We start from the raw sequence: 14,821 nt of genomic DNA, 5'->3' as shown, positions 1-14,821 counted from the left end.
CCGGGATCACGCCCTGAGCTGAAGGCAGACGCTTAACCACTGTGCTACCCAGGCGCCCCCCGTTTTAGTTTTTTTATCCTACATGTACAGCCATGTATATGTACCTATAGAAATTAGGTAGCATTGTGTTTAAAAAAAATTTAAATATAAAATGGGATCATAGTGTGAAAAAAAATGGGGCTGGTGACAAAAGCTCATCATTTTGAATAAATAAATTTGTTGATAGTTAATTTTTTGGGTCCTTAAGCGTGTATTCCATCAGGTGAGTAAACCACCCACCAATGTACCAACAGCCTTGAAAAAGGACTCAATATATACAAAATGGATGGAATTCGTGAGGGATATTTTCTGTGGCTTTGCAACGTAACCCTAGAAGGAACGATAAATTGCTGTCCCCAGGGAAAAGTAGAAGCCTGAAAACCTTAAAAAGGAAAGAGAGATCAGTGTATTTTAAAATATGTAACCATGAGAAATTAGGAAGAGTTTAAAAAGAGCTTTCTGACTTTTAGAAACCCATTCTGCTTTATTTTTGCCCCCGCAGACTTCACCCTATACAAATACATGGGTCATCTTGGGGAAGTCTCAGAGGTGGGTAAGAGTGACAATAGGAACAAGAAGGAAGATAATGACACTAAATGTCATGAGATTTGGGGCAGAGTTTCCACCTGCATATCTTTCAGTGGGAAGTGTTTACTGCTCAAGACGTCTAGTGCAATCACACTTTTCCAGAAATGACTGTAGGAGTTAGTATTTCCCTTCCCAAGGCAAGGTATTTCAGAGTATACTTTCATATATCCACTGAGCTTATATCACTTGTTTAGTGTATTTGTAGACTGCTTTAAGTACTTACAGAGAAAAATGTCAATCCCCCACGGCTGGTATTAACATGCCTTTTTTACTTCCCTTGAGATGAAATTCTACAGCAAGTGTTTTACAAGGTTCCGTATGAGACTCCAGTTGATGAAGCAAGAACAGCAGGCAAGTCAATCACAAAGAGAGACATGAATTCAGAAAGCAAGTATATGTCTTTAAAACTCTAGGTGCATATATTCCTATAGGTCTATGTATTGTATTCTCTATACAGTGCTATCAATTTAGCATTTGTTAAAACCGATCCCTGTGTGGCAAAGACAAATTGAGAAGTGAAGGAAAGAATTGTCTGAAAACCTCTCTATAACCTTCAAGTCTATGGTCTAAAATGTGCCTATCCCTCTATTTTGGCGGAGGGGGGTGGTGGTGGTGGGAATCCTTGGAGATCATGTGTCAAGCAGGTTCTCCCTTTCTGGAGGCTGTTCAGAGGACAGCAACTGGAATCGCAAGTGGGGTTTACTTTTCCTGACAACAAGAGCCCTGAGTAATATAATAGCTTTGTCCCACACACGCTTTATACTTCCCTGGGCATAGTTTGATACTTTGCTTAGCCCTTGGGGAGAGCTGGTGCACTCATTAGTACCCCCATTCAATGGATAAGCCCCAGGCCAAAAAAATGACTTGCCCTAGGCACACCAGTAGAAATAACAAAAATGAAAAACACGCTCTTCTCCAAAGCAGCGTCAGATCATTATTATTTTTAAGTAGCAGTTTGAGAATTAAGACAGTTGGTTGATCATAGGTTGTAAGGATAGAATTGTGCCCTGGGCAACCGAGGAATGAGCATTGTATTGGAATTTTGCATACAGATGTGGATTTCAGTTCCTGAGGTTTGTTCCCCACAGCATCTGCCTGGGCTCCAGCCTCTGCAGTCAGCAGCTAGCTGATGCCTTGCTCTCCGTTGGCATGTAAACTTTCAAATATACATTCCCAATACAAGTTGGATTCTATATTAGCATTTCAACACTTAAAACAAAATATGGACCCAGAGTGCTCAGAAGTGTGTATGGATACAAAAATTTCACTTTTTTCCCCATAGATTTCATCAGAGGAGCCAGTGTTGCTGAGCCAGGGTTTCTCCTTGGCAGCATGGACAGAATTTCTACTAATGGTAAGTAATACCTCATTCTTCCTTGTGCCTGAGTTTAGAACCAAATGTGAGACTGAGCTAAGGATCCTGCAGATGGAGCTCAGACTATGCTCTCTAGAAAACCTGGCTGGATAATGTGGGTGCTTCACTTTAGGAAGAGTGCCTGATCATTGGTGAGTTTAGGGTATCTGTGGTTTCCCCAAACCCCCACCACGAGAGTTTCCTTCTGTAAAATTCACAGCATAGAGGAACAGGTCAGAATGTTTGCTCTCTGGAGGCAGATGGATGCCAGAGAAAGAGAGAGAGGGAGAGGGAGAGGAGCTGGCTGTAGCCACCTGAATCCTCCTCCCAGACTTACTTGTGAAGTCCCTTTCTCCCCCCGGGGGCAGGGACTGGTGAGGGGCAGAGCACATTCTTGAAGTGATACCCCAGAGGCATGCTCTCGCCCCGCACCATGAGGAGTGTGGGAAAGGGCTCCCCTTTAGCTGATGAGCAAAGGCTCATCTCACAGCCCCAATTACGGTGGGGACAGATTGGCTCTGAAGACAGAATGAGGAACTAGCATCCCATGAAGCACTTCTTCCCTAGGCAGATAGAAAGATTTAAAAAGAAAAATAGGCTAATTCTGTCACTGCCCAAGCTGGCAAATATGTGGTCTTTCCTGGGAGTAAGAATATGAACTAGGTCAGTGGTTCCTAACCCTGACCGTGCATCAGCCATGGAATAGAGGACGAGTAATGGGAAGAGATTACAAACACTTATTTCTGGAACCCACTGAGAGTTTCTAAAAGTGGAGTCTGGGGTTCCACACGTTTATGCCTATTTTCCAAGTTATTTGCTTACAGGTAACGTTTGGAACCATTGATCTAGATGGTTTTTGGAGATTAACTTACCACAGAATTCTCTTTAAAATGGATACATCTAATATTCCTGAATTTGTCCTATATATTTCCTTCTGTGAATTTCATGATAATCATAAATTCAACGTAGCTGAGCATCTCTTTGGTACCTAGGTCTACACCAGGACACGTGGGAGGGTGATTTTATACTGAGAACCACATATGGGCTAGAATGATTTCATCAACACAGTCCAGGTCATGCCATTTTTCTCTGAAATGGCTACAACATTTATTAAAAAGTCCATCGGTGCTCCAGTGATCTGAGATACCTCCTTTATCTTATACTAAATTCCCATGTGTCCTGGGCCTCTTCCTGGGCTTTCTATGCTAACCACCGGCCCACTGGTTTCTGTATACAACAGTACCACACTGTTTTAATTACAGAGGCTGCAATAGCGTGTTTTCGTGCCTTATGAGACTAGTCCCTTCTTTTTTTTTTTTTTTAAAGATTTTTTATTATTTATTTGACAGAGATAGAGACAGCCAGCGAGAGAGGGAACACAAGCAGGGGGAGTGGGAGAGGAAGAAGCAGGCTCACAGCAGAGGAGCCTGATGTGGGGCTCGATCCCACAACGCCGGGATCATGCCCTGAGCCGAAGGCAGATGCTTAACCGCTGTGCCACCCAGGCGCCCCGAGACTAGTCCCTTCTTTGCAGCGTTTGTTTGTTCAGTGTTTTCCTGGCTATTTTTGCAGGTTTGTTTTTGCTCATGAACTTTAGTATCAACTTGTGTAACTTCATTAGAAGCCTGTCGATATTTTTATTAGCATCACATTACATTTATAATACAATATTCACCTTGGGAAAACTGATGGTAAGTCATTCTGTGCTGGAAATGGGGATGTCTTTCCTTTTCTTCAAGTTTACTTTTGGCCTTTCAGTGTGTGATATTTCTGCCTTTTAGGAGCTTGACTCAGTGCTTGGGGTACCAAATGGATTTATTTTCCTCTATCTTCCCAGACCCCCAAGGTGTACAGTGGCCAATCTAAACTAGGTTTGGAGGACATTCCTTTTTTTTTTTTTTAATACGCAAAGGATCACATTACAAATTAATCATTACACTCATCTTGATAATTCATGCTGTTGAGTTTCTAGGAGTTTCACAATTAGAAGGAATACGTACAAGACTTCCCTTGGGACTACAATGTCAGGTTGAATCATTTGAACTTACTGTTTTTTGTAGGTCAAAAATGGTTGAGGGGCACCTGGGTAGCTCTGTCAGTTAAGCATCTGACCCTTGATTTCAGCTCAGGTTATGATCTCAGGGTCCTGAGATTGAGCCCCGTGTGGGCTCTGTTCTCAGCACGGAGTCTGCTTGAGATTCTTTCTCCCTCTCCTTCTACCCCTCCCCCCTGCTCTCTCTCTCTAAAATAAATAATACATCTTTTTAAACAATGGTCAAATATCTCTAATTTCATGTGGTTCAACCTCAACATGTGGTTCAATCATTCAGGGGTTTCTGCTTTATGGGATGGGTCACATACCCAAGACCAGGCTTCCTGCAGAGTGGAGATGCCTTTGTAAAAGGGTGTCACTTCTCTCCATCCACAAAACCGGAGGTAGTTGATTAAAATCCTTATGTTTATATGGACATAAGCAAATATTTCCTTTGTTCAGCTGTCTTCCTTGGAATTTTATTTCTACCGTGGTTTTAAAATAGGTCCACAAATTCTTTGATACCCCTCCCCTGGAGCGTGGGCTGGACTTTGTGACTTGCTTTGAATGAATAGAACATGACAGAAGGGTTGGTGTGCTACTGCATAGATTAGGTCATAAAAGACATTGTGGTTTCTGCCTGGCTATCTCTTGAATTGCTCACCCTGGGGAAAGTCAGTTGCCACGTTGTGAGGACATTCCAGCCGTCCTGGACTTAAGGAGAGGCCCTTGTGGTGAGGAACCGGGCCCTCCTGCCTCCAGCCTGTGGGGGAGATGAGGCCTTCTGCCAGCAGCTGTGTGAGTGAGCCGGCCTGGAAGCGGACCCTCTGGTGCCAGTCAGCCTTCAAAGGACTGCAGCCTTGGCCAACAAATCGGGCTGAGCTGGGTGGTTCTGGCACAGAGTCTCTCATGGGGTTGCAGTCAAGAGTCTTCAAGATTCCTTATCTCACTCAAGACCTAGCTATTGATCTCCTACCTGGTGAGAGGTCCCGTGCCAGGGGTAGAGAGCTGAACAAGGCACTTGGTCCTCCAAGAGCTCACTGCTAATAGGAAAGTCAGCATCATCAGTCATTATTAGCTATAAAAATGCTAAAATGGAAGGTACTTCAAAAGTCCTTCATATTGGAATTGCATGGAGCTTTGAGAGGACAAAAGAGAGGCAGGTCTGCTTACTAAGGTTTTTTGAGTAGAGAGAGTGAATTAAGAAGAGACCCCGCCAAGCCCCGGCCATAGACAATAGTAGAGATTGCACCACACAAGAAAAGGAGGCTGACCAGGCCCCTCGTCAGGGGCCAGGAGCTTCTCTGAAGCTCTTCTGCTGGACAAGGAAATCCAGAACACACAAAAGTTCCTTAGCAGCAGTGACCATTCCCCCTGGGAATTAATGGTAAGAGGGAGACTCTGTGCTGAGTGTGGAGCCTGACGTGGGGCTTGATCACATGGCCCTGAGATCATGACCTGAGGGGATATCAAGAGTTGGACGTTTAACTGACCCAGCCACTCAGGCGCCCCTAGAGGAAGTTATTTTTATCATAAAAATAGAACTAATCAGGGGTGCCTGGCTGACTCTGTCATTAGCGCATGTGACTCTTGATCTGGGGGGGGGTGTAGTGATAACTTAAAAGTAAAATCTTTTTTTTAAATTTATTTTTTTAAAAGATTTATTTATTTATTTATTTATTTATTTATTTATTTGACAGAGATAGAGACAGCCAGCGAGAGAGGGAACACAAGCAGGGGGAGGGGAGAGGAAAAAGCAGGCTCCTAGCGGAGGAGCCTGATGTGGCTCGATCCCATAACGCCGGGATCACGCCCTGAGCCGAAGGCAGACGCTTAACCACTGTGCTACCCAGGCGCCCCTAAACGTAAAATCTTAAAAAAATAAATAGAACTTATCACAGGCCAATGGTTGTTTTTAGATGAACACATTTTGTCTTTTGTCTTCTGTAGGTCACAATTCAGAGAAGAGGGATAAAGAATCTTCTCTCTCCAGCGGGGATATAAATGAGCCGCTTTCTACTGTAGGTAAAGCAACACTTGAGGAAGCAGTTAGGACAGGTAATAAGCTAGATAGTGTAAGCTAAATAAGATGCTTAAGTACAGATACCTTCAGAATGCATCTGTGCCTTTCATGGTATTATAACAGAGGAGATGTCAGCACGCCTTTAATTTACCCACAAAAGCATACAATCTGCCGGTAAAGTGATGAATTAAACTAACTCTGGGAATTTGACCACCCTTTCAAAAAGATGCTACTTTTAGTCGTTTCTACACAGCCAGATCCTTCCTAACATGGGCAGCATCTTCTGAGCCTCGGCCATTACTGCACACGGAGGCTTTCTAACAAGTAGGAGGGATTAAATCCAAATATTAACTAGTCCCGGATCTTCAACCTTGGATGACCTGAGCCGGGGCCCATTCAGAACGGGTAGAAACTTGCCCATCATGGCAATGTGCTGACTTTTTTCCAGCAGAGCCCTTAGAGTCGCTTGGTGCTGCTACCTCTCGCTGTAGCTTAGATGGAAGTGGCAAGTTGGATGTTTCCAATTTTGTCCCTATAACCCAAGATGGCCCTTGGCCAGCATCTCCCTGCCTGCATGGCTAGGCCCCCCTCGGCGGTTCTCCAAGCCAAACCATCCAGTTCCTGTCGTGGAACGTCAGTGCCCCATTTCCCTGATTCCTTCTTTTGTCATATTACAAATGGAGTGACAGAAGCCCTAGGAGTTGCTGATGTCGGCTGGGGTCTCTGGCTCAGATTGTCTTGTGCTCCCAAGCCCGCATTCGGTGGCATTCTGTGTCTGCCCTTAAGATTTCTGCAAGTCCCTACAGGCTGTAAGATCATTTGACAACATGATCATTGATCTTGATAATTCAAGATCATTTGACAACATGTTTACCCTCGTGCATGAAATTCCCCCAAACCTATGCCCTTGAGGCCAGTTATATATACGGCAGAACTTCCGGAAGCTGGGAGGGTGTGGTGGTGGTGGGGGGCAGCTTCAAACTGAATATCTGACTCCACTGTTTTTAGTAGCCACTGCAGAACTTTCCTCCACCACTGGGACCCTTGCCTCCTCCTTCCATCTGACCTCTCCTCTATTCTCCTCCTGCAAACTGTGCCTTGTTGTCCCTTCTTTTTGGTTGCTTTGCTGCTTGCTGGCTCATACCCTCAGTGTCTCACCTCCACCACCAAACAGCATCTCATGTCACCGCCAAACAGCTTATGAGTGTATTGTCCTAAGCAAAGCCAGTTTGTAAGCAGAGCTAACAGGTGGTCCCTGCAGCTCTGTATGGGGCCGTCTCTCTCTGTGTACTTTGCCATGTGCTTTTTCACTTAGATGTTCAAAACAAGAACGTGCCGTGTGCTCAGCTTCTGCAGTTCCTCCAAAGGAACATCGTCATTGCCGCCGCCTCGGTGGCAGGAGTCCTCGTGGTCACAGTGTTGCTGCTGCTAGCGTTGACCACATGCATCAGGAGGAAGCAGCTATTGTGAGTGGCTCGTAGCTCCCACCCTTCTTCAAAGAACTCGTGGGTATTTGTGCCAATGTTGCCCCAGAGCTTCCTGCCGGTCCTGGAGTTCGGAGGAAGACAGAGACTTCTAAGCCTGGTTGTTATTCATAGAGTACAGGTGGCCCAGGCGAGGGGTTTTTAAGCACTGGCTTGGCAGTGATGCATAGCCTGGTATGAACTTCCTGGCTTGGACCATTCTTGCCTCTAAAGAATCCCTTAGGTTAGGCCACACCTGTTTTCATACCGAGGGCCACTTAGAAGAGGGGAGGGTACAGTCTCTGGCTGAAAGATCGGCAGATAGGAAGATGAGGGCAGGGAGGGATGAGGCCATGGAGGAGATGAGCACAGGGCTGATATCTGGCTCGTTCACCCTGGGTCAGCAGCATTGGTTGTTAGAATACTGAAAGATCCCTCCACGGGGTGGCAAACAGCACCTTTCCAGGACCTCCCACAGACTTCCCAGTCTTCCCCGGGATCTTGCAAATGAAGGGTTCATGCCTGGCCCAGCAGTGGCCCTCCAGGGCTCTGCTCTGACAGTGGCCACTTTGACTAGTCAGGGTCTGTCTGTACCACTTGCTAAATATGATGAGAGGCTCCGAAACGGCGGCCATAACCATAAAGAGGCACTAGAAAGTAAGTGGCTTACAACATTATGCATTTGCAATAATTGCATCTCGAAATTATGTGGCTCCATCTGCATCCCGTGAGATACCACTTCTTAATCACAGGGAAAAGCAGCGTCCCAGGGCCCCTCGGGTCTTACCTAACACTGTGTTGTGTGCTTAGCTTGTCCACAGAGAAAGGGGGCCGTAGTGAGCCATGGGGGGTGAAGTGTCCCTTCCCCCCCAACTTGGAGGCTACAGTACTTAAATTTGCCCATAAGAGTGACATTGTTTTCCCTAAAGGAGTTCTTTAAAACACCAAGATTCCTGGCACTGGTAACCCATTCGGGCCAGCCACCACTACCTCGTATCCAGCTTCCTCCTCTGAGACAGAAATGGACCCCCTGAAGTGAAAGGGGAGCCTGGAATGTGGCAGAAGTTAGAGATGGAAGATTTAAAGAGCTTCTGGAAATGAGCTTGACCCACTCCACAAGTCTGACTGGGGCTTATCCATTGGATTTGCCATTTCCCTTCTGTGCCTCTTGGAGGTATCAGAAGAAGTGGTCAAGACTGGCTCCATCCCACAGAGGCAAATCGAAGCTGGGGAGAGCCTGTGTCATCAGAAAGTGGGGAGGGGGGAGGGAAGGAGTTTCCCAGAGGCTGTCTGGTACCCAGAGGCAAAATGAATTTTCATACATGACAAACCTTTGTGATGGGAAGTAGAATGCTCACCCCTCAGAAACGTCAGCCTCTGTCACTGCCCACTGAGTAGACAGTAGGAATTCCTATATACATCGTGCAATATGGTTTTGTGTATTTTATTTTAGACATCCTCCGGCGAACATGACATATAATATTTTTATTCTGAGTGGGAAGACTTGGTGGCAAAAGTTTCAAGAAAAGAACCCCAGAAAACACAGCGATAAACAGAAACAGTTGTTGAAGAGCAAGTCTGTGTTGGCCAGCTGGTGGGGCCAGCCGACCCAGGACGGGACGCTGTGACGCCAGGCAATTCTCCACCCAGACACCATGGAGAGGCGTTTGGATTTCTGGCTGTGGGGTGTGCTCTACAAAACGTTTACCTTCTCCTGTCAGTCTCGAATGGACCAAGACACAAGTGTTTAACCACAGGATGCTTCTAGTGTGGTATGGCACTAATGGCTAGTGTGAGAGACTCAGCACATTTGCCCAAAGACAAACCTGACCAACTACCGGTTTATTTATTTATTAAAGCATCGATTCTCTGATTCAGCCATTCAGGGAGCAGATGTTAATTAAGACAATATGAAGACAATCTCAAACAGGCAACCAAAGGTATTGGAAGCAGGCCTGGTCCTCGCAGGTTTCTGAGGAGAGGGCAGACAGCCGCCTGAAGCTCTTTGGTGGTGGACCTAGGGCTCTAAGCTCCCTTTCGAAGGGGTCCAGGGGGGAGAGGGGTGGGGGGACGCCTGGTGTTGCGAGAGCTCTCGGCTGCCAAGGTAGCTCAGGCAGCCCTCGTCCCTGCGCTGGAAGGCGGGGTCCGGGGACCCCCCCCCTCCTGGGACGCCGGACACAGAGGTTGGGCCCCGGGGCTGGCCACCCGGAGCGGTTGCACCCGTGGGGGCCGCGGCGGGAGCGGCGGGAGCGGCGGCAGGGCGAGGAAGCCAGCGAGGCCCGAGGTCGGGCGACAGCGACAGGGGCGGCGGTCGGGGAGGGCTGTGGCCTCGGTAGAGGGTCCCTGTCCAGGCCGGCGAGGATGCACGCGGGGCCCCGCTGGAAGACGCCTGGGGGTGGGTGGGTTCGCCAGGGAGTGAACGGGACTCTAGGGAGGCAGGGGGCCTCGGGAGGGCGGGGGGCACATCACATCCGGAGGGACCCGTGCAGACGGAGAACCCTGGGCGTGGCGGGAGCGGGCGGGGAGTAAAGGCCGGAGGCGCACTGAGCGCTCCCCACCGCCCCCGGAAGGAGAAGGCCCCCGGGCTGCTGCTGGCTGGGCACCAGGGCCTCCTGCTCAGACGCTTAGAGTCTCCCCAGGTGCAGGCCCAGGCTGGTCTTCCCTCCGGTTGGAGAGGACCCGGGTTCCCCCTGGCTGCTGGCCTCGGAGCTCCTTCCCTGGCTCGCAACAAGTCTCCTGGGTCACCTTCAGCCTGGGACCCTTCCTCCACCGCAATAAGCCGCACTTACTGAAAACCTATTGTGCATGTAAATTCCTTTAGGCATGATTTTCCTCATTTTGTTTCAAGAAAAGGAAGGCTCCGACACCTAAGATCACCTGTTAGAAGCCCCAGGCTGAGGGGGCAGCTGGATTCTAATCCAGACGCAGGGTCTGTGCCCTAACCATTGAGTAGCCCGGCCTCTGTCACCCTTGAGACCTGCTGAGGAGGAATGAGTGGGAAGGACTTCTAGTCTCCTTTTTTTGGGAGGTGGAGTGAGTGAAGCATTCCCCCCAGGGATAGAGGTGGTTCTGGAAAGCCAGGTCTGGTGGGTGGCTTACATCAATGGCTCCTTTCTGGTTTTCCTGGCCATGTGGTTTTCCTTTTCTGCTCTCCCAAAGTGGGGAAGCCCTCAAAGCTTAAAGCCATGGGGAATTGGAGGACAGGTCAAGGCCAGGCTGGGTCTGAGTAGGACATTTCTCTGCACCCCTCTCTCCCCAGTGAAAAATCAGCCCACTTTCTTCTTGTTTGAATCCTACTAGGGCTGGTCCGGGCCTTGGCCTGGAGGATGGCCCAGCACCACAGAGTCACTGTGACTCTTTAGGTCCAGGTTAATACCCCTGACAAGCCCTACTGGTTTTAGATCTGGACAAACTCCTTGGACCCTCTAGCATACATCCCAGTCCAATTCCAAGGGACTTCCCTTGAGAAGTGGGATCCTCTGTCCTCTTTTTGAAAAACAACCCCCCCCCCAACAAAATATGTGTTCTCTCTTTGAACCAAATCCTCCCAAGCTCTGAGAACCTGGAGTTGGATCAATGTTTGTAGGAAGGGACCCTTCCAAAGACAGACTGAGAGGTACCTGCTCATGGCAGGTTTGGTGGGCTTTCCTGGGAGCAGCTGATGGACCTGTCTGAGGGCAGAGGTAGCTCAGATGCTCAAGGGTGGCTGGTGGTCTCATGTGGGCAAGGAGTTCTGGGGCTCTGGGAGCCCTGGGCCCGTCTTGTGCTGGTCTAGGCATCATCTTCCCAAGCCCCCAACAGTGTCACCACTGAGCAGAGAGGGAGGGGGGAGAGACTTCATGCATGGCCCCCTGGGACGCTGGGTCCAGCTAGATTCCAGTACTGGTCCTGCCTTCACCATGTCTGAGGCTCAGTGTCCTTATTTTTGCCATGGGGGTAGGAATTTACCTCTTTCACAGGGTTCATTCAGCAAGAACCATTTATTGAGCACTTGCTGCATGCCAGGCTGTGCTGGGCTGGGTGCTGGGGACACCATGGAGAGTAGGTGGAACAGCCTTCCTGGCAGTGGGTTGCTGGTGTTGCCTTGGAAACTTGGAAGGAGATGAGGCTGTCAGGGCTTAGGTATACAGCAGTCACACCATAAATACCAGATTCTTCCTTGAGCTACGGATAGGTTGCACCTCCACCCTCATCCCAACCTCTTGGGACCCTAGAACTGATAGGCAACACACCCTCCTGTTGGCCTCCCACCCTGACCTCAGGCTTCCACAAGTTAGTGTCAGCCATCTCTAGTCTCTGCCAGTGGTCTCCCCATTGCCTATGGGCCCACTGGGAGCCTCCTCTTGCATTTACCTCTTCCCCTATCCAAGAGGTGTCTCCCTGTGTTCTTAGTCTGCTTTCATGCTGGGGGCTTCCACCTTCAGCTCAGTGGGTGGTCCTGCCAACCTGACGCTGGCTGGGTGTGGGGCGGGCACCAAAGAGCACAGGGGATTTTGGGGTCGAGTCCTGTGGTGGCTCTGGGCTCCCAGCCTCTGCCACTCACTAGCTGTGCAATCTCAAGCCTCAGTTTCTTCTTGGCCTCAATTTCTCTATCTGTAAAATGAGGGCTAACGTTCTCTGTGGGGTTGTTGTGAGCATTGCACCTTTGCTGGGGCCAACATACAGTAGCGCTCAATATAAAGGAATAAATAAATCTTAGCTATTATGATAATTCTGCAACACTTTGGCTCTTTGCCAGACCAGCATCCTTTCTCCCTCCTTCCAGCCATAGCTTTTGACTTCCCTTGGGTTCTTCTTCTCCACCTCAGTGTGGTGTGCGTGAGACATGTGACCTAGTCCTAAGCCACTCTCACATCCCATCCACTGGCTTCAGGGACTAGTTGGGGGATGGACCTGTGATCCACTCAGCCAATGAGCCGTGTTAGAGTTTTTGCTGGGAAAATTGAGAGATAGGTTCTTTTTTCCTCCTTCTCCATCTTCTTTTTTCAATAAATGGTATATATTGCAACATTTTCCAAATATAAAATATCTCAGTAACTCATATCCCACTCTCATAGTTTTAAAGATCTCATAGATTTTATTCAAGATTCTTGCTTTCTGAATAAGATTTGAGGCTGAATCACTATCTTGGACCACAGAAAGAAAAGTTCTCTGAGAATGAAGCCGTCAGACGGAGGAAGTAACAACCTGGCACCATCATTTGAGCCCCGAGCAAGCTTTTCCTAAAGGCTATACCGGGGATTTTAATCCATCCCTGCCATATTTACTGACATAATAGTCTAATAGTTTTTTTTCACAGTTTATGTGTTAAGGGTTGCTCCAGTGCTGGGGACACAGCCAGGAACAAGACAGTCACAGTCCTGCCCCAGGGCCTTTTCACTTCCTCTGCCCAGAATGCTTTTCCCGTGATCTTTCCATGGCTCCCTCCTTCACCTCCTTCAAGTCCTAATTCACAGGGTAGTGCCTCAGTGAGGCCTCTTCTGACCTGTCTGTTAAAAATCACACACCCACATACCTCTTCTACCCTCTCCTAATTTATTTTACTCTTTAGCACTTGAAACCACCTGCTATACTTGCTAGAATACTTATCTGTTATTTCTCTGTCTCCCTCCATAGAAGGACCCTCCATGAGGGAAGGGATTTTCATCGGTGTTGTTCGCGGGAGTTCTATAGTGACTTAGAGCAGGTGCTCGGTGTTAAATAAATAGGGAGCCGGAAAGGACTATCCAAAGAGGTAACACTGCCATTGCGGCTTGAATGTTTAAGAAGGAGCCGGCCAGTTGATGACCCGCAGGGAAGGGCACGCCTATAGCTGGGGTGGCAAATCAATTCTCTTTTGACTTAAACCATGCTGGATTACTTATTTTTAAGGGGTGTCGCTTTCAACCTTTAGGGTCCAGTACTTGGTAGGATACAGTACTCAAGAGCTGCCTCTGGAGGGCGCAAGGGAGCCCCGTTGCTGCCCTTGGGCAGTCACTAGCACACTATAAACTGGGAAACTTGGTAGTCCGTGATGGTGATGGCAATAATGGTGCATTTGCTTTGAGGCCTGTTTTAATTTTCACAATAGCCCTATGAGGTAGGTCCCATTACCATCCCCTTTTCCTACATGAGAAAATGAAGGCACAGAGAGCTCAGGTAGCTTGCTCAAGGCCCCTGAGGTAGAAGCGGCAAAACCGGAAAGAACAAGGAGATAAAAGTCACCTTGGCCTGGTGACCCAGGTGATTCCCCAGGTGGGAGGAAATTCAGGAGGGATCCTGGGGGGAGGGGGCTGTCCTCCCTTTGGGGATCATTGCAGCTGAGGTGTGATCCCTCTCTCACAGGCTGGAGCCACCCTCCCCTCCCCCCTGAACCCCATCCAAATGCCAGAGGTTTCTGGTGCCGTCTGCCCTGCTCGAAAGTCAGGTGAAACTGACACAGGGCCCTGTGCTGCTCAGTTTGAGGATTGGAAGGCTTCCTGGAGGAAGCTGCATCGAATCATTGACCTGGAGGAGGAGGAGTCAGGCAGTTGAGGAGGAGGAGGAAGCGAGTTCAGGCTGGGACACTGTGTGGGCAAAGGCCTGGGGGCGTGACAGCAAGCCGCCAGTTTCTTCCGAGGCTCTGTGCATGTGTGGACCCAGCTGGGACAAGTGCACTGCGATTTTCCCAGCCCACGTTTCCATCCGTCATGCGTTTGCTCTTTCCTCTGAATGTTCAAAAGACCCATCTACCTCCCTCCACTCTGGCAGAACACCCGGCCTTATCTGCAAGCCAATCTCAAACTGTCTGCTCTGAGCACTGGCCGGGCCTCTATAGATTCAGAAAGCAACCTCTGGGACCGCAAGGGGGTTGGAGGGCCCCTGAACCAGTGCCTCATAGGGGGCCAGGAGTTCCCTTCTCAGGCCTGATTTCCCCAGAGATTGGAGGTCGCCCTCGGGCCCTCCACATGCAGCCGACTCACCTTCCAGGTCTTTCCCTTCTCCTGTGTCAACCAGTGGGTGGGCTCTGGGGCCAGACTGCCCAGGGCTTCAGTCCCACCTGGCCACTTGGTATCTGTCATTCAACCTCTCTGGGCTTCTTTTCCCTTATTTGGAAAATGAATTAGGCCGGCTGTATGGATTGAATTGTTGACTGCTTACAGTGTCGGTGGCTCGCAGTAAAGTGCTCAGTAAATGCTAGTCTGATCACCGTAGATGATGTGACTGCAGTGCTATGATTTCTGCTCTCTTCACTCTGCTGGGGCAGGCTTCTCTCCCTCCAGAAAGGATTATTCAGTGTGGATGCAGATTTTTCTCTGTGTCCTGAGCTTCATGATGCTTCTGGGGAAAGGGAAAGTTTCTAA

General features: G+C 48.8%; 1 protein-coding gene across 1 annotated transcript in view; it reads left to right on the top strand.

The window, feature by feature from the left end:
- C4H2orf92 (chromosome 4 C2orf92 homolog) overlaps positions 1-9,349 on the top strand; it is a 33,214-nt gene extending 23,865 nt beyond the window's left edge. The window contains exons 5-9 of the mRNA XM_034659036.1: positions 910-978; positions 1,910-1,981; positions 5,964-6,071; positions 7,352-7,502; positions 8,953-9,349. Of these exons, the coding sequence (XP_034514927.1) occupies positions 910-978; positions 1,910-1,981; positions 5,964-6,071; positions 7,352-7,502; positions 8,953-9,127 (575 nt within the window). The 3' untranslated portion in view covers positions 9,128-9,349. The remainder of the gene's footprint in view (positions 1-909; positions 979-1,909; positions 1,982-5,963; positions 6,072-7,351; positions 7,503-8,952) is intronic.
- The last annotated feature ends 5,472 nt before the right edge of the window (positions 9,350-14,821 follow it).

Source organism: Ailuropoda melanoleuca, chromosome 4 (genome assembly GCF_002007445.2).
Source record: "Ailuropoda melanoleuca isolate Jingjing chromosome 4, ASM200744v2, whole genome shotgun sequence".
Lineage (NCBI taxonomy): Eukaryota > Metazoa > Chordata > Mammalia > Carnivora > Ursidae > Ailuropoda > Ailuropoda melanoleuca.
This window is presented reverse-complemented; position numbering and strand designations above follow the sequence as displayed.